Genomic DNA, 24,318 nt, shown 5'->3' on the forward strand with positions numbered 1-24,318 from the left:
AACAGCTAAAAGGTAAGTAGAAAACCTTTGATTATCCTAATCAAATATTGTACTGGCGTGACGCCGTATTGCTTTTTATTTCTAAATACATATGTTTACAAAAAAACTTCAAAGTTTATTGCAAGGCCAACAAGAAGAAATCCGTAAAATTAATGTCAAACATTTATTTATTTTGTAATTTTGAAGCAATTTTGTTTATTTAAGGTACAACTAAAAGAAACTCGTGCATGCTTCTTAAATCTTGCTGCAGAGGAGACCAACTGTTGCACGGTCTTGTGATTCATTCATAAAATCTGCACCTCTTTACATGCGCCTGCGCGTTGGACTACGCAAGTCAAGTTCCGAGCACATTTCACACCCCAGGCCAGTAAACGTTTCGGCTTTGCGCCAAAATTAAATTACAGTTGGTTCAGTACGTTTTCGCACGTCCATAAGGGCAGTCGTGTTCTAGTGTCCGTTTTAATTCGGGGCTTGTATTTCGGAAAAAAAAAAAATTGAAACGCTTATAAATCGTAGTATTCCGTAATAGACATTAAGAATGCCTGCTATTCTGTTGGTGCTCTTGAGCTCCTTAAGCATCTGCTGTGGAATAATAAGGGCGGGGGAGGTGCTACTGGTCATCGCTTGTCCCCCATTTCCTGTCCAAGCCACAAATGAGTGCTTGGCCCTATTCGATAGCGTGAGGGAGCAGCATCGGCAACTTAAACTGGCTGAGATCTTCCCCAGTGACTACGTCCTAAAAGTCCATGTGATGCACGAGCGTTTCAACTACTGGACCCTTCTACACGCACTGCCTCATCTAAGAGGCCAATCACGTCTACTGGATGAGCGTACGGAATGGATTATTTGGTGTCAGCACAACACACATGTATCCTCGGTGCGCGGACTGCTCGAGCAGCTGCGTCATCAGGACCCGGGGGAGGTAAGTATTCCCAGCTGCGGCTCAAAGCTGTGCCTTGTACCGCTGTTCTACCCTCAGCTCTCCTTTTACGGCCACGCCCTATACGACTCGGAGGCCACCATTATACACCATTTCTCCAACTACAAGGATCCGCAGTGGTTTCCTTACCCCATGCTTAGCGCCGGTGTAATTTTCACAGGTGGTCTGCTTCGAAGGTAGGCCTTCTTATAAAAATATAAACAAGTTCTAGTCCACAAATGTCCAAATAATTACAAATAAATAAAAAAAAATTATAATTTTAGTCAGAAGTTTATACATACATATATGTTCTTGAATCTAAATCGCAAGAAATTAATGCAGAACAGTGAACGCCTAAGTATTAAGATCGATTTAGATTTAAAATTTGTTTGTTTTATCCCATTTTTGCTCATAGATTGATTTCATTTACATAGTTTGTCTCATTTTGAATGTTGATAACTTACTGCACACTTTATTTAAATTTTAATCCGGCATTTTAGTGGTAAGTCACCGGGTGCTTTGTTTAAAATGTGTGGCTAATAAAAATTGGGAGCCGAATAGCTATTGCAGGTTAGTCTTAAAACTAACACAACTAACAAACTAGCTTTGGCAAGCCGAAGCTTATATACCCTTGCAGTCATTAAATATATCGAACAAAATACATAAAGGCTTAACATCATCGAAGCTAAGTCGATGTTCTTATGAAGTTTCTATATTCTTGACGATTGTTCATAAGACAGCCACGTACATATATGATATAGTCATCCGAATTTTTTGAAATGTAATTCGAAATTCAAGAGTCATTATAAAACTCTATATTCCAAAAAATTATGCTTGTCTGGTGAAAAACAATGATGTTATTATTTTTATATCCTTGAAGAGGGTGTCAGAGGCTGCATCGCAGTGGAGGAGATACCTCAGACCCCATAAAGTATATATATTCTTGATCAGCATCACGATCTGAATTGAAATACCTCTATACGTCTGCCCGTCTGTCCGTTTGTCCTCCTGTCATGTAAATTAGTCTCTCAGGTTTAAAGCTTTCTTACTGAAACTTTCCAAAAAGTTGTGTAGTTATTGCGCGCAGTATATACAGAATTAGCATTGAAAATATGGGATATATGGAATTGTGAAACGTGCTCATTTCTTAAATCTGCATGCTAAATCCCAATAGCGCGGATCTTAGAGTTTCTCAGATATCGACGTTTAAATAGACAGAAAGACGGACACGCCCATAATGCTAGAAGGGATGTTAAATGGTAATACAAGTTCGCCGCGTTTTAAAATGTAGAGTGCAAATGTACCATCCAACTTTTTGTTTCACCAAACTGTGGGCGCGACAGAAGTGGGGGCGTATTAGAGAGCTTTCAGATCATCGACATTCATAAGGAAAGAAACATATACAAACACAGTATTTCCTTTTTTCTACGAATCACAAATAAAATTAAAAAATAGTTGTTATTCGAGAAGTTTGTATGATTGCTTCCTAGCTTACGTAAAGAGCCAATCCTTTACGTAAGCTAGGAATTACGCTATATTCGATTTGTATTGTTTTCCATTTCCACGAAAGAAATTTATCTAAAACATAAAGCAGAGTATTTTGAAATACATAGTAATATACAGGTGACAGATTTTTGACTATGAGTATAACTCATATTAATGAAAGAAGGCATTATAATATTGTTTTTATGGTGCAAAATCGCGGTTATAAATTCCAGCGCACTCCCTTTTTAAAATGATCCGACTCAAAAAACGTATATGGTTTTCGCCATTACAGGCATTCTTCCTTGCAGCGAATTTTATAACGAGCGTAAAATGAAATTCCAGATCTACTACTTTGTAAAGGGATTTGACTGGAGACGTATGTGAGAAAAATTTGTAAAAACTCAAAAAAGACTTATGTTAGATAGAAAACAATTTCAGAAAAGAAAAATAAAAATGTACAATCTATTTATCATACGGGTATACAGTTTATATTTTTATTTTATAGCTGTCTTCATTTTATCGCATTAAAAAGGAGTTCTAGTATTGAATTCTTGGAATTCGCAATCTTGAATATCTCCAGAACACAAAAAGGTTCCGTTTCATATAATAATGAGTCTTCGCCTTCAGGCTTGCGGAACTTGTTGCTGTGAATGCCCAGAACAGCAGCCTCCACAGCGACTTCTCCATCGACGCGTCTCATGAACTAGCGCGCTTTATATACGACAACGTGTCCCCGACCAGCGGGTCGGTCGACCCAGGAATGTCCAGGAAAATCGTTCTGAAAAGTGCAAGCTACATTTGCCCCACCGCCGAATCCGTTCACATCCCAGAGGCTCCGAGCATAGTACCTCGTTGTATGCTGCATGCAAAGCCTGAGGAACCGTTTGCGGGCCTGTCATCGTCTTTTGGGAGTCGGAAGGAGGGTTGTGTAAGTTAGTTTATGCCTTGTTGTAGCGAAACAATACATCATTCAAAGAGCTGTTGATAAAGATGAGGTGTTCGCTAAAGGGCGACTTCTGTAATAAATTTTGTTTTGTCTTAAGCCATTTTCCTTTCCTCTTTGTTTTGGAAATTCATTTTTACATTAACATTTAGTGTTTATAATTTAAATAAGCAGTGTGTTTTCTTTTTAGTTTTATTACATAATTAATTTATTAATTAATTAATTGTTAATTAACAGTTTCCCAAAAACATAAAAAATGTGTATTATAATAATCAATAAAATTAGCTGGTGCTTCAAGTTTAAAGCACGAAGTTCTACCACATTCAAAATTCATTCGGTTCCACATGAAAATTGAGCACCCCGAGCAATTAGCATTTGAAAGCTCCATAACCATAAATTGACTATCTCTCCTGGCCGCCCCACTCACACGAACAGTTGGACACAACCGGATCGCACATATATTTCGCAATCAAAACCTGTGCGAAATTCCATAAGGAACGCATAACAATCATCGAACGCACCTGGGCAACAGACGCCCGCAACAGGAGATACTACAGCGACGTGGCAGGTAAGCATCCCGATGACAATGGGCGGGCAATTAAACCAGAAGAGGGTTCGGCAACGGGGGCAGCCCATACACAAGGGTATGGACCACCACAAAAGCGAAAACAGTATGAGGTACAATGAGAGGTGAACTTAATAGATATGCATACGTACCTGGGCAAACATTGGATTTCGGCAAGTGTGTTTGCCAGTCGTCTACCCGCTCCACAGCGGCGCTTTGGGAGGAGTACTCCTACTTATTGAATAATCATTGATTTGACTTTGCGATTTCCTGTTTCCCGTTCCACATCCCCAACCGCAACAGACGTCGGCATACCGACAATCAGCACTGGGATACCGAATGTGCAGACTGGACATTGTGCGAAGACAATGGCAATTTTACAATTATCCCTCAAGGATATCAGTGAACAAATGGACATACGCTGGCTCATGCTGGTCGACGATGATACGCTGCTGAGGTGAGTGCTTTCCAGGATTTATCTGGATTATCTAAGATCGGATCAATTCATTAAGTTTCCTATTAAGTCAGGTAGTTCTTTTTCGCATTATTACTTTTATTTTATGACTATATTTTCTGAGATTAACCGCTTACTTGGTACATATTTAAATCTTAACTTGAGAGGTATTTTATTTGGCCATCTTTGTCAGACATTCCCAAAAACTGTTTGATTTTTTGTTTATGTTGCTTGCTAATTTAATTGCACAGGAAGGATTTTAAGCAACGATTCGGTGAAAAAGTTAAATCCCCAACTGCTGCTCTCCGATATTTGCGTAAATCCGGCAAGGGTACATATACTTGGGCTTGGCAAAAGCCGACTTCTTTTCTGATTTTCATTTTCCGGCTCAAACGCATCATGGCGCATTCAATTAAAAACATTTTTATTGATATATCCGATTCGTCGGGCACTTGTAATTCCCACATCTGATTATACCCGTTCCAAACAGCGTGCCCCGCGTGAGCGCCCTACTGAGTTGCCACAACCACACGGAGCTCGTGTATCTGGGCCAGCGCTATGGCTACCGGCTGCACGCCCCAGATGGTTTCAATTACCACACAGGAGGGGCCGGCATCCTGCTCAGCCTGCCGCTGGTGCGGCTCATCGTGGAGCGCTGCAGTTGTCCAAGCGCCAGCGCCCCCGACGACATGATCCTGGGCTACTGCCTGCACGCCTTGGGTGTTTCGGCGGTACCGGCTGCCGGCATGTACCAGGCCCGGCCGCAGGACTACGCCAGAGAGCTTCTGCAGCTGCAGCCGCCCGTGTCCTTCCACAAGTTTTGGAACACGGAACCGGAGCACACTTACCGCCGCTGGCGCGAGCGAACTACAAGGAACGAGGTGTCGCCCCACTGCATATGGTTGAGCGACATCCCTGGGGCGGGGGCGTAGGATTTCTACAAGAGACGCGGCTGGAGTCGTCTGGCAAGCATTTGGATCTTTAATATCCCCAGGTGAGTGCTAATAAAAGCAAAAACTCTGCCAGAGACAGTTGGAAAAAGTTGGCGGAGGACCCCAAAATCCAATCTGCAGGCACACATCAACCGGTTGTCAAGTACACAAATTCTCATTTTCTATAGAAAGGGGTGAAGGCTGGGGAATTTTCCTCTGTTTTGCGGCTTTTGTGTCAGTTTAATTAGTAAAAATTCTTAAATACGGCTGTAAAACTACTTGCTGGTGACTAAGTTTTTAATGTCATTGAAGTCAAAATTCATTATTATATAAGTGTGTCTTCTAACATAAAAAAAAAAAAATCTTGTTATCCCGTCTTTTGTAAGTTTTTTGGTAAAAAAAAAACAATGGCCAACATGCAATTTCTGGCAGCAAAAAAAATAACTTAAATCAAGCAAATCATTTTTTTTAGGGGTGAAAATCGTGATTGTTAAAAACTTTTGGGCGAGGGCAATATAATATTCATTATTAATATATTTATATTTATTATAATAGGTATATATAAATATACATAATTAACCCATTTTTTTTGTTTAAGATAAAGATAATTTTTTTATGGTGAAGTAAAACGTTTTTTAAATAAAAAGCAAGGACCATATTTTTAAAGTTTACTAAAAGTTTTTAAAGCTTAGGAATTTTTGTAATTCTTACCGGATCAATAACCCACCAGCAAACACAAATCAGCTTGCATAAAATTTGCATTTGATTTCACTTTGCGACTAAATCACTTTGAGCCCTGAAGTACCTGCTTAACTATACATTTTTTGCACCTTGTGCGCACTTTCATCTCATCAAATGTAAATTTAGAGCAATTCACAGAACGAAATGGTGAATGTCATTAAGTTCAGGGGCATCAGCAGTTAACGCTCGACTGCATTTTTTGAATGGTTAGCTTAGCCCTTGAACGGTGCGGTATTTCCTGTCGCTATTCAAGTATCTTTGAGATATACAAAGGGGTCAATCTGGGCGGGTCCTGACTGAAAATTTAGTTAAGTGCTTTAAAAGGTATTTTCGCAAACCAATACTTCTTAGCCTCCGTCTTATCGTCTCCTCTTTAGTGCACAATGTTCATCTATTATTCAATTACTAATCAGTAGTTTTAGCAGGTCTCCGATGTGGGTGACTAACAGACATTTGCAAACAGTTTCCAGATAAGTGAAAACAATGTGACAGTTTCTAAGTAAAGTCCGTTGACAGCGGTAAATGTCGGCAATCAAGGTGCTCTGAATTATTGAGCGGCTGAGTGAAAGTTATTGTCAGTAATAAAGTTAATATTTCGCAATGCCATATCTCACAAGAAAATAGTTAACATGTAAAAAAGACTCGAAATGTCAACATAAATCTGTCCCAAGTAAGCAAAAAAATTCAATAAAAAGCAAATGAAAAAATTGATTTTGCGTTTAAGAATTTGTCTGTAGTGTTCCTAATTTAAAATTAAAATTCATTTAACTTTAATTTTCTCTGCGAAAAAATATTATCTTCACTTCTCTCCCAAGATTGTGATTGAACAAATATTGTAAACAAATGTTACGGATATCAGCAAATATTCTTTTTGGGTTGAAACTTGAAAGTAGAGGTGTGCATTGTTGGTTTCCCCTCACGGGAAAATGAATGCAATGGAATTCTGTTCATTTGTGCTTGTGTCTGGCTGTTTATTTGCGCTACTAGCCCGTCTCCACATCACTGTCCCCTTTAAGTAGCTTATCTCGCCCACGGCAGTAGAAGCAGCCGAGCACGAAGCCCTGTCGCCGTGTCGTATACGTGCAGGCTCCCCGCTTCCCTTTCGGCCATGCGTCCTAATTAGTTGCGGATTTTTCAATGAACACCGAGCCAAGCCCGACCAGCCAAGCTGAAGTCAACTGCAGCAGCCGCATCGCCATATTGCGACAAGTTGAATTTAAAACCAAATTTAATTAACAGCTTGCAGTTATATGAACGCCGCATGTGGATCGCGTTCCTCTCCAAGCAGTTCTTGCCTAAAACTTGCTCGACGAAACCCCAATTGTCTGGGTCCCAAAAGACTGGGACTTCTTGCAGCAGTATTTGAAACTTGGCTTAATTGCAAGCGCTCTGAGCATGTTTCCCTCTGTTTATGCATATAACAATGGTAATCGGATGAAATTGTCCAAACATTATACATTTTCTCAAAAATAAATATAAGTTTTTTTCGACTCGATAATTAAAATATTTTACTTAAAAACAAAAAAACAAGAGTCATATGTGTAATAAACAAAGAGATCTAAACCATTTAATAGTAGAATGAATGCCCTTACAATTAGATAAAATTAAATGATATGATTTTGATATACAAAACGACAAAAATTTTTAAATTCGCGCTTAACAAATAATGCTATTGGGAAATGCTTTTCAAGTATTAACAGTTTTAATACATGCCGTTTTTGTAAATGAGAATACTTTTTATACTCATTTTGGTGGCTAAAATGCTTTGTAAAATGTTGGAAAATGTGGCGCGTACTATCTTGAGTTGGTGAGACATGAAGAGTTTTCTTTTGCATAAAATTACAGTTTGTCCTTTGGGGTGGTGCGCACACAGAAATGCTTTGCCCAAATTATATGGACACATGGGTGTTGCTTGTGGCTGTTTGAAAGTAGATAATGGCGAACAATCTGACATCTCTCCGAGTTCAACTAGGGTAAGCTCTGTTAATCTGACTTGGAACATCAAGAAGTTAAACCGTAGGAAAATTTAAGTAACCGCCCTTGAGCTGGACAGGATAAAAAAGAAGTCAAGCATGAAATTGTTTAAAAGATTTCTTTACACGATGTGAGGCAAATCCTTGAGGATTTGTGAACAGCTTTCAACATAGAAGAGCGGTGGCTTTACAGATGTGTGCAAAGCACTAGAACCGCTCAAAAATGTGTATTATGTTTGAGACTTAAACATGGACTTATCGAATTCAGCTACTTCCATTGTTTTGTATAATTTTTATAATAGTAAGATATATGTGTCGAACATAAAGGAGATTGAGATTAGTGAATCTCGGCTTCCCCGTCCGTCCACGAGACTCACTAGGTTTTTTGCGTATGAGAAAATATCCACCATAAAAAGTCGAGTGTCATCTGCAAGTTTAATTCAGATTAACTCAAATCAGAGCCTTAGTTCCTAACCAAAATTATGTTACTCTAACAGTATGGGCGTTAAAAATGTACCCATCGATATGCACTCAGGTGTACTTGTAAACTTTTTGTATCAGTGTAGATTGGGGCCAACTTCGGCCTTCAGTTCCCAGTTGTGACGATTGTTTTGTTTGTCTTTGAATTTTGAATTTCTGCACTTGGCGATGAGAAACTTTAATAAACTTTGACGGCAAAGTATGTTAAAATGATGTTAAAATTGGCATATCAAAAAAAAGTAAATACTTGGAATTATATGCAAGGAAGCGTTTCCTTTTAATTAAAGGTATGTTATGTTATTTAAAATAAAGTGAAAAAATAACTAATCATACCAAATCTCAACCTAAAGCTTTAAAGCTTTTTAAACTTTATTTTTATATTAAGGAACCATAAATGATGTCTTAAAAAAGTGACGTGTCTATTTTTAATTTTGATGACCGAAGTCTACAGTTTTAAACATTTTTTCCCATATTGAAGCCTACCAATTAGTTCTTTTAAAATGTAGTGCCTTTAGTCATTTGTCAGCCACAACTTTCGGTGAAGCAATTTAACTGAAAACAAGATCGCATCAGTGTGGGCAGAGCACCTAATCCGTTAGCCGTTAGCTATTTTTTACTCAGTCCACGCCTCAGTTCTCAGTTAACGTGCAATAAATTTTTGCCCATGTCCAAACTTAAGTTTAACTCAAGGAAAAAGCATTTTGTGTCTATCAGGGCGCCTAATCTGCAGTCCAACCCATCTAACCGACTTACCACGTGCAATAAATTCGCAAGGGCAACGTCTGCACTATTTTCCTCAGCCTCAGGACTTTTTCTTTTGCAGCATGGGGAACGGGACAGGGGTGGGGCAAGGGGGCGGAGGGATCCCCTTTCCACTGCTAAGCTACGCGGCCGTACGTGATCTGATAGCGAATGAAAGGCAACCGCAGCCATGTGTGTGCAAAGTTTCGGCCAAGTCGAGCTGCCACATTTGTTTGGCCTTAAGGACACGCACCTGTTCTTCCGAGCTCCAACACAACCCTCCTGGCTTCACCTTTATGCTCATCCTTGGCCGAGCAACTGCACGAAATGACAAGGATTTTGCGCCGGGCTAATTTACTTTAAATTGGTTTTTTGACAATCGGATTGCCACTTCCTTGTTCAAATTATCAATGATAAATGACTACGACTCCTTCAACTGTTGGTGTAGAGCCTTTCCCAAGGGAAGGAGGTCAATTGAAACTGAACGTTAACATGCACTTTAAGATTTTAATTTTAAAGCATTTAAAAAAAATATTGCAATACCTTTCATTTACATTTCGTCACGTAATTGGAATCCTTTGGCGCATCGTAAACTTCTTAAGGGTCCCTCAAAATTCTTTTCCGCTCTGAAAGGTAAATTTGTATCGCTGATGAAATAACACTTGAAGGTCCGAAGTTAATAAATTGGTATACACAAAGTAAGGAAACAGAAATCGCTAATAACCAATTGAACCGAGAAGCGCTGGAACCAACTTCTGGACAATTTTTTTCCGGGCGTCATTTATTTATTTTTGCCTTCCATAATTAATGAGCAAAGTTTTAGAGCCTTTTGTGTCAACTTCTACAGCTACCCCAAGAGAAAGCTTAAGTCCGAGGGAAAATCTAGGGTCTATTGTTGACACGATTGGCTGCTTATCGACGCAACGGCATCGAAATAGGCGTGGCATGTCAACGATACTAATAATACGGTTACCAAAAAAAATTTACCTCAATTTTTTCCAATTACAGTGCAATTATATTTAATGGAAATAATGTTAAGGTATTGTGTTTGGCCAGAAATTCGTCGTAAATATACAACGGAAATTAAAGTATGCACGAGAAAGGAAAATAGCTCCGGCATGTCGGATCATATACGATACGAAAGTATCGTATGTCGCTTTTTTTCAAAATTGAGATTTTAATGCAAAATTGTTAGGTACTTCATGTATCACTACCCTGTGAAATATTATAACTGAAAACCCTATAGTTCCGATAAAAATTAAGTTTCAATTTAATCGTATGTTAAAGTGCTCCTAAGAGATTAAATAAAAAAAGCTTCTCCTATAAAATTGAATTTTTCAACAAACGATACATTCGCGGAAATGCGTCGATATATACTCTAGCAATTAGAATTTAAGTCTATAAAACAGACAAGACATCTGGTTACACAGTTTAAGTCACGTTTATTATTATTATTATTTTTTTTTTGGTCAGACAAAAATGTGTATTTACTAAAAAAAAATTTGTATTATCTTGTAAGCTAAGCGGTAGAGTTTCAGCGTGATAATGTAAAAACTGATACAGACTTAAAAACTGACAAATCAGTATTGGCTCGCATGGTGAAGCTGATTAGGAGAAAATATTAAATAGCTTTTAACGCAGTTGGGACTGGGAATTATTGTCAGATGAATCTTAAAGTCAACCTTTTTTGGGAAATCATCAGTTACGACTTTTATTATACCCTTGCAGAGCAAGGGGATTACAATTTCAACGCAGTGAAGGATACACCTCAGACCCCCTAAAGTATATATATTCTTGATCAACATCACCATCTGAAGCGAAATACGTCTTAAAGCTTAAAGCTAAAGCTACGTTTTAAGGCTATCTTGCTGAAACTTTACCAAAAGTTGTGCACTTATTGCACTCAGTATATACATAAGTATATCGGATAGCTCCCATATGAGAAATTGAAATAAAAAATTCTCACGCTGTTGCTTATAATCAGATCGACTTGATTTCTTCCAGATGGCGTTTTCTAACTGCTATTGAATTTCGGATTACATTTTCTCAAAATCGGATTAAAAAATTATAACATTGTTGATTTTAATCCCACGAGCATTATTTTTAAAACATCAAGTTTTTTAAATAGCTTTGAATCGAAAAAAATTTTTTATAAAAATCTAACTACTATATCATAAAGCTGCCATAGGAAAAATCGATCAACTATATAGAAATAACGAAAATAAAATGATAACATCGTTTTTTTATCAGACAATCATGATTTTTTGAATATAGAGTTTTCTAATGACTCTTGACGTTCAAATTAAATTTTATCAAAATAGGACGACTGTATCATATAGTTGACATATAAATAATAATCGAAAATATGCAAGGGTATATAAGTTTCGGCTTGCCGAAGCTAGCTTCCTTTCTTGTTACATTTGTTTTTATTTTAAACACTTTCAACCGAAGGATGCAACATTTATTAAGGTGTCATCGAAATAAATTAGTTGCACGTGACATCTTAAATATACGCAACATTTTCTATGATTTTCCCAATTAAAATACAGCAACGGAAAATGACAAATACGTTGGTTGATTCGTTTGGGTTTACGAGCTTTTGGCTCCGGAATTGCATGCCCCAAATGTGCGCACATAAATCAAACATGAGAAGAAAACCACCGAATAGCCAAAATTAAAACATAATCAGTAAATTTACCCTAATCTTTTTTTGAAGTATTTTTTGCTTTTCTGTATACATTAATCATAAACACCTTAAATTTAATGTTGACTTATATTTTAAACACCTAACTTTTAGAGTTTTCTACGCTCCAGCAAAGCGAATATTTTTAATGAATTCGCAACTTGTCACTTTTTACATTAATTTGCACATGCACATTTCACTCCACAAACTCATCACCTTTCAGTATCAAAAGCTTTCAACATAGAAGAGCGGTGGCTTTACAGATGTGTGCAAAGCACTAGAACCGCTCAAAAATGTGTATTATGTTTGAGACTTAAACATGGACTTATCGAATTCAGCTACTTCCATTGTTTTGTATAATTTTTATAATAGTAAGATATATGTGTCGAACATAAAGGAGATTGAGATTAGTGAATCTCGGCTTCCCCGTCCGTCCACGAGACTCACTAGGTTTTTTGCGTATGAGAAAATATCCACCATAAAAAGTCGAGTGTCATCTGCAAGTTTAATTCAGATTAACTCAAATCAGAGCCTTAGTTCCTAACCAAAATTATGTTACTCTAACAGTATGGGCGTTAAAAATGTACCCATCGATATGCACTCAGGTGTACTTGTAAACTTTTTGTATCAGTGTAGATTGGGGCCAACTTCGGCCTTCAGTTCCCAGTTGTGACGATTGTTTTGTTTGTCTTTGAATTTTGAATTTCTGCACTTGGCGATGAGAAACTTTAATAAACTTTGACGGCAAAGTATGTTAAAATGATGTTAAAATTGGCATATCCAAAAAAAGTAAATACTTGGAATTATATGCAAGGAAGCGTTTCCTTTTAATTAAAGGTATGTTATGTTATTTAAAATAAAGTGAAAAAATAACTAATCATACCAAATCTCAACCTAAAGCTTTAAAGCTTTTTAAACTTTATTTTTATATTAAGGAACCATAAATGATGTCTTAAAAAAGTGACGTGTCTATTTTTAATTTTGATGACCGAAGTCTACAGTTTTAAACATTTTTTCCCATATTGAAGCCTACCAATTAGTTCTTTTAAAATGTAGTGCCTTTAGTCATTTGTCAGCCACAACTTTCGGTGAAGCAATTTAACTGAAAACAAGATCGCATCAGTGTGGGCAGAGCACCTAATCCGTTAGCCGTTAGCTATTTTTTACTCAGTCCACGCCTCAGTTCTCAGTTAACGTGCAATAAATTTTTGCCCATGTCCAAACTTAAGTTTAACTCAAGGAAAAAGCATTTTGTGTCTATCAGGGCGCCTAATCTGCAGTCCAACCCATCTAACCGACTTACCACGTGCAATAAATTCGCAAGGGCAACGTCTGCACTATTTTCCTCAGCCTCAGGACTTTTTCTTTTGCAGCATGGGGAACGGGACAGGGGTGGGGCAAGGGGGCGGAGGGATCCCCTTTCCACTGCTAAGCTACGCGGCCGTACGTGATCTGATAGCGAATGAAAGGCAACCGCAGCCATGTGTGTGCAAAGTTTCGGCCAAGTCGAGCTGCCACATTTGTTTGGCCTTAAGGACACGCACCTGTTCTTCCGAGCTCCAACACAACCCTCCTGGCTTCACCTTTATGCTCATCCTTGGCCGAGCAACTGCACGAAATGACAAGGATTTTGCGCCGGGCTAATTTACTTTAAATTGGTTTTTTGACAATCGGATTGCCACTTCCTTGTTCAAATTATCAATGATAAATGACTACGACTCCTTCAACTGTTGGTGTAGAGCCTTTCCCAAGGGAAGGAGGTCAATTGAAACTGAACGTTAACATGCACTTTAAGATTTTAATTTTAAAGCATTTAAAAAAAATATTGCAATACCTTTCATTTACATTTCGTCACGTAATTGGAATCCTTTGGCGCATCGTAAACTTCTTAAGGGTCCCTCAAAATTCTTTTCCGCTCTGAAAGGTAAATTTGTATCGCTGATGAAATAACACTTGAAGGTCCGAAGTTAATAAATTGGTATACACAAAGTAAGGAAACAGAAATCGCTAATAACCAATTGAACCGAGAAGCGCTGGAACCAACTTCTGGACAATTTTTTTCCGGGGGTCATTTATTTATTTTTGCCTTCCATAATTGATGGGCAAAGTTTTAGAGCCTTTTGTGTCAACTTCTACAGCTACCCGAAGATAAAGCTTAAGTCCGAGGGAAAATCTAGGGTCTATTGTTGACACGATTGGCTGCTTATCGACGCAACGGCATCGAAATAGGCGTGGCATGTCAACGATACTAATAATACGGTTACCAAAAAAAATTTACCTCAATTTTTTCCAATTACAGTGCAATTATATTTAATGGAAATAATGTTAAGGTATTGTGTTTGGCCAGAAATTCGTCGTAAATATACAACGGAAATTAAAGTATGCACGAGAAAGGAAAATAGCTCCGGCATGTCGGATCATATCGACGCATTTCCGCGAATGTATCGTTTGTTGAAAAATTCAATTTTATAGGAGAAGCTTTTTTTATTTAATCTCTTAGGAGCACTTTAACATACGATTAAATTGAAACTTAATTTTTATCGGAACTATAGGGTTTTCAGTTATAATATTTCACAGGGTAGTGATACATGAAGTACCTAACAATTTTGCATTAAAATCTCAATTTTGAAAAAAAGCGACATACGATACTTTCGCGGAAATGCGTCGATATATACTCTAGCAATTAGAATTTAAGTCTATAAAACAGACAAGACATCTGGTTACACAGTTTAAGTCACGTTTATTATTATTATTATTTTTTTTTTGGTCAGACAAAAATGTGTATTTACTAAAAAAAAATTTGTATTATCTTGTAAGCTAAGCGGTAGAGTTTCAGCGTGATAATGTAAAAACTGATACAGACTTAAAAACTGACAAATCAGTATTGGCTCGCATGGTGAAGCTGATTAGGAGAAAATATTAAATAGCTTTTAACGCAGTTGGGACTGGGAATTATTGTCAGATGAATCTTAAAGTCAACCTTTTTTTGGGAAATCATCAGTTACGACTTTTATTATACCCTTGCAGAGCAAGGGGATTACAATTTCAACGCAGTGAAGGATACACCTCAGACCCCCTAAAGTATATATATTCTTGATCAACATCACCATCTGAAGCGAAATACGTCTTAAAGCTTAAAGCTAAAGCTACGTTTTAAGGCTATCTTGCTGAAACTTTACCAAAAGTTGTGCACTTATTGCACTCAGTATATACATAAGTATATCGGATAGCTCCCATATGAGAAATTGAAATAAAAAATTCTCACGCTGTTGCTTATAATCAGATCGACTTGATTTCTTCCAGATGGCGTTTTCTAACTGCTATTGAATTTCGGATTACATTTTCTCAAAATCGGATTAAAAAATTATAACATTGTTGATTTTAATCCCACGAGCATTATTTTTAAAACATCAAGTTTTTTAAATAGCTTTGAATCGAAAAAATTTTTTATAAAAATCTAACTACTATATCATAAAGCTGCCATAGGAAAAATCGATCAACTATATAGAAATAACGAAAATAAAATGATAACATCGTTTTTTTATCAGACAATCATGATTTTTTGAATATAGAGTTTTCTAATGACTCTTGACGTTCAAATTAAATTTTATCAAAATAGGACGACTGTATCATATAGTTGACATATAAATAATAATCGAAAATATGCAAGGGTATATAAGTTTCGGCTTGCCGAAGCTAGCTTCCTTTCTTGTTACATTTGTTTTTATTTTAAACACTTTCAACCGAAGGATGCAACATTTATTAAGGTGTCATCGAAATAAATTAGTTGCACGTGACATCTTAAATATACGCAACATTTTCTATGATTTTCCCAATTAAAATACAGCAACGGAAAATGACAAATACGTTGGTTGATTCGTTTGGGTTTACGAGCTTTTGGCTCCGGAATTGCATGCCCCAAATGTGCGCACATAAATCAAACATGAGAAGAAAACCACCGAATAGCCAAAATTAAAACATAATCAGTAAATTTACCCTAATCTTTTTTTGAAGTATTTTTTGCTTTTCTGTATACATTAATCATAAACACCTTAAATTTAATGTTGACTTATATTTTAAACACCTAACTTTTAGAGTTTTCTACGCTCCAGCAAAGCGAATATTTTTAATGAATTCGCAACTTGTCACTTTTTACATTAATTTGCACATGCACATTTCACTCCACAAACTCATCACCTTTCAGTATCAAAAGCTTTCTCTAGCGGCTGCTTAGGGGATGTGAGATAACTAACAGTGAGTGAAAAAATATTTTATTTGGTTTTGCTTTTAAATATTAAATTAATGTTTAATTACAAAAATATTTCTTTTAATGTGATATACATTTTATTGGCAGGTATGGCAGATTCCAAAATATAATCGTTATGGGGTCGTCAGTGTCTCCTTTACGTCATTTAAAGCTTTTGATTTAAATTACAATTCCTTCCACAACTCAACATTTTCAAAAAGGTCCACTGTGCTTTATCCTTTTGCTGCATGTACTAGTACTAATTAGTCTAGAATTTTCCATAAGCGAAACAAATTCTCGACTCTCGAGCCAAGAAGGCAGAGTACGTGACAGGTTTTATAATTTTAAAAGTGTAACCCTTAATAGTACTTACACAACAAAAAAAGCATGGGGTCTAAAATTGTGTTTGTAGGAAGCACAAATAATAATAAGCTAACAAGAACAGATATGATAAGTTTATATTGTTTTATTAAAAGTTACGTTTCGTATATTCAATCCTTACTGAATTAAATGTGCGCCATTAAACCAACCCAAAACGTATATACAAAATTCTAATATTAAAAATGATATTCCTTCCTTGAAAATAGAATAATAGCTATTAAATTTTTTTTTTCTCGATTCAAGGGGTTTTTAAAAACTCGGCATTATTAAAATCATGCTCGTGGGTTAAAAACAACGATGTTATCTTTTTTTGCCACTGTTTCTATATACATATGCATGTTTTTCGATTTTTGCAAAAGCAGCTATGTAGATGATATAGTAGTCTGATTTTTATAAAATTTAATTCGAAATTCGATAGTTGTTAAAAAACACACTCTGAAAGAAATCAAGTCATAACAACGGAGTGATAATTTTTTTTTTTGTATGGGAGCTATGCGATATAGTCGCCGGATCCAGCCCTGTTCCGACTTTTAGCTTTAAAACTAAGAGACTAGTTTACATAGAAACAGACAGTAAAACAAAAGGACAGACGGACAGACGTACAGACGTATTTCAATTCAGATCATGATGCTGATCAAGAATATAGATATATACTTTATGTGGTCTGAGGTGTCTCCTTCACTGCGTTGCTAACTTCTGACTAAAATTATAATACCCTCTGCTCTGCAAGGGTATAAAAATAATTTGCCGAATAACCAAAACAATAGTCTGAAACCAACACACACTTATATGCAAATAAACAGAAAGACAAGAGAAAATTTTTTAATTGTTCATTTGACTTTGGAGAATATTGTTTTTCACGAAAAACAAAATTAACATGAAGTTATTAAACATCATTTTCATTGGAAAACTGTTCGCTTAAAAAAAAAATACAAAACATTTAAGTTTATTCCAAAATAACACCATTGTTATTTTTAAAGTTAGGTCTATAACTTTCAATCGGATTGTCGACCACTTTGATCGGACCATCATAACAGAACTAATACTTTGTTGCCGCAGTAAGTCCGTTGTAGTTAAGGGGACGTTCTCTTTGTTTTGGTCGAAATGAAGGCAAAGTTCGTCAATTTTTTGTGGGATAATGAAAAGGCGTACGAACTTCGGGTTTTGCTTTTTGAATTCGTTTATTATTCAAGATTTTTTTAAAATTTATTTGATGGTGAAATTCAAAATGGCGGCTGCAAAATGGCGGCTTTCGTCTGCCTCCGCGCGGCAAACATCGTCCCAAAATTACGAGCCTGCAGCCTCTTGTAGTCAACAGAAATAGAAAATTGTTACCATTATGTAAAGTTAATTAACTTGTGCGAGGCACTAACCTAGTGGCATCAAATTGCGGCCATAAATTGACCGCGTAATGAACGTTCGAAGTTCAAAGTTCGATTTTCGTACATTTTTTTCAGTTAAACCACGTTGAAAAATTATAAATAAATTATTGTTTTTTTCCGGAGTAGGTTAGTGCCCTAAAGAAAAGAATATACTTTCATAAAAATTTTACATGAAGGAAATCGGTTCACAGGATGAAGCTGTGGACGCGTAATTTTGTTGAAAAACATGGTTTCGAGAAAAACGCGTTTAAAGTTTTTAGAGCATACCACAGCGCGCGTGACGCAGGTGTATTCGAGACGCTCTCATTCACAAACTATTCATCGTATCGAAAAATCCTTTCACACACATATTCTACGGATATGTAGCTTTCAATTTTTGCAAAAAAAAGAAAATCGATTTTTTGATCCGAAACAAAGAGAACGTCCCCTTAAATATGCAAGATTGGCCTCGCTTCACGCCAAATCAGATTAAATTACACTGGAGGCCAGCTTCACAAAATCAAACCATATTCAAATTGCATTATTCAATCAACGCTTGATCCCTCGGCGATGACATTATAGAAACATTTGGTGTAGTCGTTGTGCAAAAATTAAGACAATTAGCATCGCAATTAGGGCAAGTTGGTAATAATTTTAATGAAGGATTTATGTTTTGAAATACATATAAAAACCCTTCCGCTTAGAAGAGCGGTTGTGTAATTATCACCATAATCATTCACAAAGAAATATTCCGCCATACACTGACTATGCTTAAAACAATTAAAACTAAGTCTTCAATTAATTAGCATCTATTTGCCAAGCAGGGGACCTAGGCAGCAAACGTGCCTCGAAAACATCCGCTTTCAGCATGCAGCCAGGCCATTAAATAAACGCTGCCTGCACCCATAGGATACAATGGGGATTGTGGGAGTGGTGGTCCTGGATGCAGTTGTGGTTAGCAGTTTTTGTTTTCGGACCATTTGACGAGTACCTCCACACACATACATACACACAAATGGGAAGATGGAGCAGAACACATAGCGAAAAACAAAATCGGACGAATGTTAAATTACGTGCAGAGTTTACAAAAACATTTTGGATTCGCCCGAACTAATGCCGCACTCTACTTCATCTCTTCCCTTCTACTAATGTTGCTTAATTATTTGGCGTTTGCCGTTATAGACGCACATACATGTGATGTCAGTGTGTAATGTATATATAATTCGTGGAAAATACCTTTGAATGCGAGTTCTTTTCAAGCCTAGCGGTTATTAAGAACAAATATTTGGATAAAAGTATTAAATAAAAGCGGTAACGCAAGCATTTTAAAGATACCACAAGAAAGGAAGCTAGCTTCGGGAAGGCGAACCAAATACATAAAGACTAAACAACATCTAAGCTATGTCGATTTTTCTTTGAATTTTTATATTTTCGACAATTGTCCATATGACAGCTACATATATAAATAGTCGTCTGATTTTGATGAAACTTAATTTGAAATTAAAAAGTCATGTAAAAACACTATATTCCAAAAATAAGGTTTGTCTGATGAAAATCAACGATGTTATCATTTTCTTTCCGTTAATTCTATATATATTTTTCGACCTTTATGATAGAGTTTTCCGATTTTGATTTTTCGATTCGATTCAGATCGTGATGCAGATAAAGAATATACATATATACTTTATGGGGTCTGAGGTGTCTCCTTCACTGCGTTGCAGTGAGCAAGTTGTCCACGCAACTGGTCGGCTCGTGAGGAATTACCTCACCTGCTGCTTTCAGGAAGGCACCCGTGGTTTCCCTAAAAGTTGTCCCTCTCTAGGCATACCGGAACAGAACATCCGCCGCCAGTGCCTGGCAAGCCACCTTGCTAGTTTCTGCAGGACGCTCAAGGTTGCGTAGCCTTTGCCGTAAAACCACCTTGCAGCCTCCTCATTGGCCCTCTTATTGATGGCCACCACTCAAACAATGAACTTGGCCAGCGTAGGGTGCGTCATGAGATGCATTACAAAACGTTTAACGGCCTCACTTATGACGGACGGAACGTTTGGCGCGTGTTGCTGCCCAAAGTCCATAATGAGTGTTATAGATGGCGTGTTAGTAAACATCGACATTTTACAAAGCGGAGTTTTCCACCACCACCCGACCGTAGTTGAAAAATCATCATTGTAGAATACATCGTTTTGCTTACTGAAATGTTAGGTCTCCTGACGATAAAAAAGATCGAAAACTTCGAAAATATTTTGCTAAGGCTTTAAAACATCGATGTGGCGATCAAAACATCGATACATCAAACCATTTCAAAACATTGATACTATCGTTTGTGAGACAGATTTTGTTCCAGCTCTATATTTGTTTGGTTAGTTTACGCTAAAAAAAAAACCAAATATTGAAATGGTTGAACTAGAGGGCTATGTCGGTGAGCGATGAAACAAACACTGATAACGCTGTTACTAATTGAGTATTCCATCTAGTGATTCCGCTTCGCACCTCTCCACGGGCCAAATGTAGCCACAGTGTCTACATGCGGGAGCACTTTATCCGGCTGATGGATCCCAACAAACCCAAGGGTCGCACGCTCTTCCTGCTCAACGTTCCGCCCTACGTCACGGAGGAAAGCTTACGAACGGTTTTCGGCCGCGCAGGCAGTATAGAGGCGGTGGAGTTCGCCGCCAAGCCGGGGAAGGATGAGACCATCAAGTGGTACGAGGGCACCGCCGAACCGTTCTCGAGCGCACGGCCGCCCTTCGCCTTTAAAGTGGCCTACATAGTGTTTCAGAACAGCAGCAGCATCGGAAAGGCCCTAGCCTTGAAAAGCATCGACCTCTTCAGCAGCAGCGGCGAGTGCATCATCAAAACCGGCATGGAGCTCTGGCACGAGGAGTATGAGGGCAACTACCTCGTGGAGGCCAAGACGGCAAAGGTGCAGGTCAGCAAATTCATGGCCGGGTACGACAAGAGGGAAAGGGCTGCCGCGGAGGAAGCTAGAACCGGAGAAGCCGATGCCGACGGATGGGTCACCGTGGGCAAGGAAGGCCGCAACGCTGGATTTGAGCAGAAGGCTTCGGTGATTGGACGCTTGGAGCAGAAAGTGGCAAAGCAAACAAGCCAGTCTAAAGAACTGAAGAACTTCTACACCTTCCAGATAAGGGAGAGCAAGATGCAGAACATAGTCGAGATGCGTAAGAAGTTCGAGGAAGACAAACGAAAAATCGAGCTTCTCAAGCAGTCACGTCGTTTTAAGCCATTTTAGTCAGTACTTGTAGGTTAAGCATCGAATAAACTTCTTTTCAAAACGACAACAACCCCAATCTGCAAGGGCCAGCGGGCCTGACCGCAGGCAAATCCTCATAAATTCGCAGTTACCATTGACACCTTGCCGCGACTAAATCCTGGTCACGACAGAATAACGCAGCAATGCCATAACTTATAACCGACGCAGAGAGGGGCGGCCATAAAAGCTTATAAAAAGCGAATAACAAGAAAGCCAGCGTGGGGAATGGAGCACGGCACAACAACAACCGCTGAGCTTATTGTGTGATAATCACATATGGTTTATGTTAATTTGAGAAATGATAAAAATATTTCGCTTATCAATTTTAATCGTAATCGTCGCTGTGCCGTCGTCGCGCCTAAAACGCACTTTGAAACTCACTCCCAGTTCGAACAGCACGCGATCTCTTTGCCCCGATCGAAAGAAGGCTTTTTCGACTCGGTTCAGGGCCGGAGTGAGGTCTCATTGTATCGATTTCAACACAATTAGACGATAATTTTTACTTTATTTTATATTTTTCGTTTACATTGTTCTCTTGTTTAACTGAATTTCAGAAAACTTCGTTATGATATAAGTGACATGACTATGTAACATGTTTTGTTCATGATGAATATGTACTTTAAAAAAAGAAAGAACGATATAGGTATTATTAAATTTTTTGTAGTTCTCAAAATTTAACCTTAAGTTAAAGAATACGCTTAAAGAATAGTATTTGCATTTTTAATGTCTTCAAATATTATTATAAATAGTTTAATTATTGGCAGCTTCTGCTGAATTGATTTCCGTTCATAGGTTACACCGGATCAATCTGAAAAATAAAAGTTCACAATAATAAAATAGCCGTAATAACTTTTTTTGTAATAATAAATGCTTAAAACTCTAAAAAAAAATTTCTCACTACCTCCGAATTCAAATGTTTTTGCATACGGACGATTATATAAAAAAGAAGACAGTTATACCCAACCTTGAAAATATCGGAACAACCAGAGAAAAAGCTTGCATTGTTAAAACATCAATATAGTCAATTTAAAGATATGTTTTTATGTAAAAAAAAGCCTGCTTATGTATGATTTTGTGAACAATTTAAAAGTTTTCTTTTACTATCCGCTCCAGTTTTGTTAATGCCGTAATCTGTAACTGTTCATGAACACACAATCCGGCACCAATCTCATCGCTTGCTTTGTTAAATATATTCCGATTCCGTGTTTTAAAAAATATTGCACAATTAATTGATGATTTTTGAAATCAATTTCATAACGACAGTCATTTTTGTTCGACCTAACGCTTTTTGCACATAATCCGCTCCTGCACTGTGGCTTATGTGGAGCGCATAAGTCTTGGCAGCGTTCCAGGCCCTAGGTAACAAGATACTTGGAGAAGCCTTAGGGAGTGAAATACAAACGAGGTACGCGTCGGTACGCATGCTGACGATGATCTCCGGGTTCTCGGATCGAGTCGTCGTCGGGTTGCAGTGTTCGTGGCTTTTTCTGTTGTTATTGGTGGCCTACTGTGGAGCCTGGAGACAGCAACACATTCATAATTTCTTCCGATTCGTATCGTTTAAACATTTTAAATTGATTAAAATGCGATAAATCATAATCGCCAACGTCGGCCTGGCCCCAGACACCCTGGAACTTGGGAACTCGGGACCATGTCCGGGTGATGGAACGATTTATGTGCCTCGAACATAATAAAGTGTTAACGGAACGAGTTATTAAGGTAGTCTAAATGGGCTTAAGTTAATAAAGGCCGAAAGCAATTTGCATGGACAGTCTTGCAGCGTCTAAGGTTGCATCAAGGCCTGGCTATGGTCCCAGTCTCACTCTCGACTCGACTCGACCATGCATCCCACCGATCGTCGGACACACAAGATGTCGAAAAATATAACATAAAGCGACCACACGTACGTCTCCCATGCCGCACAGCTGGACACCGGGCTGGACGAGGAAAAAGCTGAAACGCCGTGTCTTGTAAGCAGAACAATCAATAAATTTGAACACGTGAGCGGACGCGAATGTGGACGGCACTGTTCAGGACTGGATCGATCGAGCAGCCAAAAACCCAACGAGCACAGCCACGACAATTCAGAGCTATAGGTGATCAATACTCCGTGTCGACTGATTGGGGAACTGAAGTGTGCTGCATTTCAGTTTGAGATTAAAGAGTATGCCTATCAGTAATAAGGCAAATATAGTGAATTTGAGTGATGTTGATACTTGATTCTCAAGATATAAAGCATACAATCACAATTTACGATGTTTTTTGACGAATCTTAAATTCCTTATAAATTTACATATAAATCTAAGACTTGCTCATAAATATTATTGAAATCAAATGATAACACAGCTTTATTAAAAAAATTGTATTGCTTTTTTTTGTTTACGAATAGTTTATTAATATTTAATATATATTTTTTTATTTTATTTGCAGGATCAAAATTGATGCTGAGATCAAAGAGAGGAATCCCAGAAGATTTTCATGTTCATGTTGATACGGTATTGCAACTGGTTTTGGATAAATAATCAAATGACTGTAGGTAACATCTCGGTTTGATCCGAGTTAAGGATATCTATTTTCTAAATCTGTTTTCTAAATTTCATGCAGCTGATCTACACATCATTTTATAGAATAATGTTTTCAAATACACGCCATTACAACTTAATAGATTTTATTTTTCGTATGAAAACAGTTTAAGTTCTTTTTACAACGGTGTTTAATTGTATCTCACGATTAGACTAGACTAGTCCTTTTTCCAAGACTGGATTCATATCTAAATTTTGCAAAGTTGTCAAGTTACTAGGATATATGGTTACTAATTAGTTTTTGTTAACTATTGTCAAAAATGTCAATTTTTAATATTTATTATTAAGTCTCATCCTTTAAAATTGTTTTCTTATATAATACTTAACAAATGCAAATCAATGCTAAAAGAAATTTAAAGAATGTTTTAACAAATAAAGTATAAGGGAAAGAATGCGGTAAACATATTTTAATTGAAAGATATTATATGATATTTGATAACGTTTAATCGTATTTAACCCATAAGTTTTTAATTTTTTGTTTTAAAAGTGTTACATTTTAAATCAACAATGTCTTGAACATTTTGTGTAATTATGAATCACGAGCTCTTACGAGAAGCG

The 24,318-nt window shown here is 37.3% G+C and overlaps 2 protein-coding genes and 2 long non-coding RNA genes across 7 annotated transcripts; 2 read left to right on the forward strand and 2 right to left on the reverse strand.

Moving 5' to 3' along the window:
* Nucleotides 1-59: 59 nt before the first annotated feature.
* LOC108098236 (beta-1,3-glucosyltransferase) lies at nt 60-24,314 on the forward strand. 2 transcript variants are annotated; one of them, XM_043208748.1, is made up of 8 exons: nt 60-922; nt 980-1,116; nt 3,032-3,332; nt 3,783-3,915; nt 4,216-4,369; nt 4,857-5,360; nt 23,609-23,710; nt 23,783-24,314. In XM_043208748.1, exons 1-6 carry the CDS (start codon nt 539-541, stop codon nt 5,296-5,298), a joined length of 1,551 nt encoding a protein of 516 aa, XP_043064683.1. In that variant the 5' UTR covers nt 60-538; the 3' UTR covers nt 5,299-5,360; nt 23,609-23,710; nt 23,783-24,314. The 2 variants fall into 2 exon arrangements, with proteins under 2 accessions (XP_043064683.1, XP_017056521.1); XM_017201032.2 differs by lacking the exons at nt 4,216-4,369; nt 4,857-5,360; nt 23,609-23,710; nt 23,783-24,314 and having other exon boundaries at nt 3,585-3,866.
* On the reverse strand, nt 17,700-18,322 carry LOC108088109. Of its 2 annotated transcripts, XR_001771205.2 has the most exons (3): nt 18,193-18,322; nt 17,917-18,060; nt 17,700-17,847 (listed from the first exon to the last, which is right to left on the reverse strand). It is a non-coding gene; the product is annotated as an uncharacterized LOC108088109 (long non-coding RNA). The 2 variants fall into 2 exon arrangements; XR_006245710.1 differs by having other exon boundaries at nt 17,917-18,322.
* Nucleotides 20,194-21,206, forward strand: LOC108088137 (ribosomal RNA-processing protein 7 homolog A). 2 transcript variants are annotated; one of them, XM_017185801.2, is made up of 2 exons: nt 20,194-20,323; nt 20,379-21,206. In XM_017185801.2, the coding sequence occupies exons 1-2, from the start codon at nt 20,299-20,301 to the stop codon at nt 21,155-21,157; spliced, it is 804 nt and encodes a 267-aa protein (XP_017041290.1). In that variant the 5' UTR covers nt 20,194-20,298; the 3' UTR covers nt 21,158-21,206. The 2 variants fall into 2 exon arrangements, with proteins under 2 accessions (XP_017041290.1, XP_017041291.1); XM_017185802.2 differs by having other exon boundaries at nt 20,197-20,319.
* Nucleotides 21,664-22,353, reverse strand: LOC108088138. Its single transcript, XR_001771211.2, has 2 exons — nt 22,143-22,353; nt 21,664-21,986 (listed from the first exon to the last, which is right to left on the reverse strand). It is a non-coding gene; the product is annotated as an uncharacterized LOC108088138 (long non-coding RNA).
* Nucleotides 24,315-24,318: the final 4 nt, after the last annotated feature.

Source organism: Drosophila ficusphila, unplaced genomic scaffold, assembly GCF_018152265.1.
Source record: "Drosophila ficusphila isolate 14025-0441.05 unplaced genomic scaffold, ASM1815226v1 contig_636, whole genome shotgun sequence".
In the NCBI taxonomy this organism is placed as follows: domain Eukaryota; kingdom Metazoa; phylum Arthropoda; class Insecta; order Diptera; family Drosophilidae; genus Drosophila; species Drosophila ficusphila.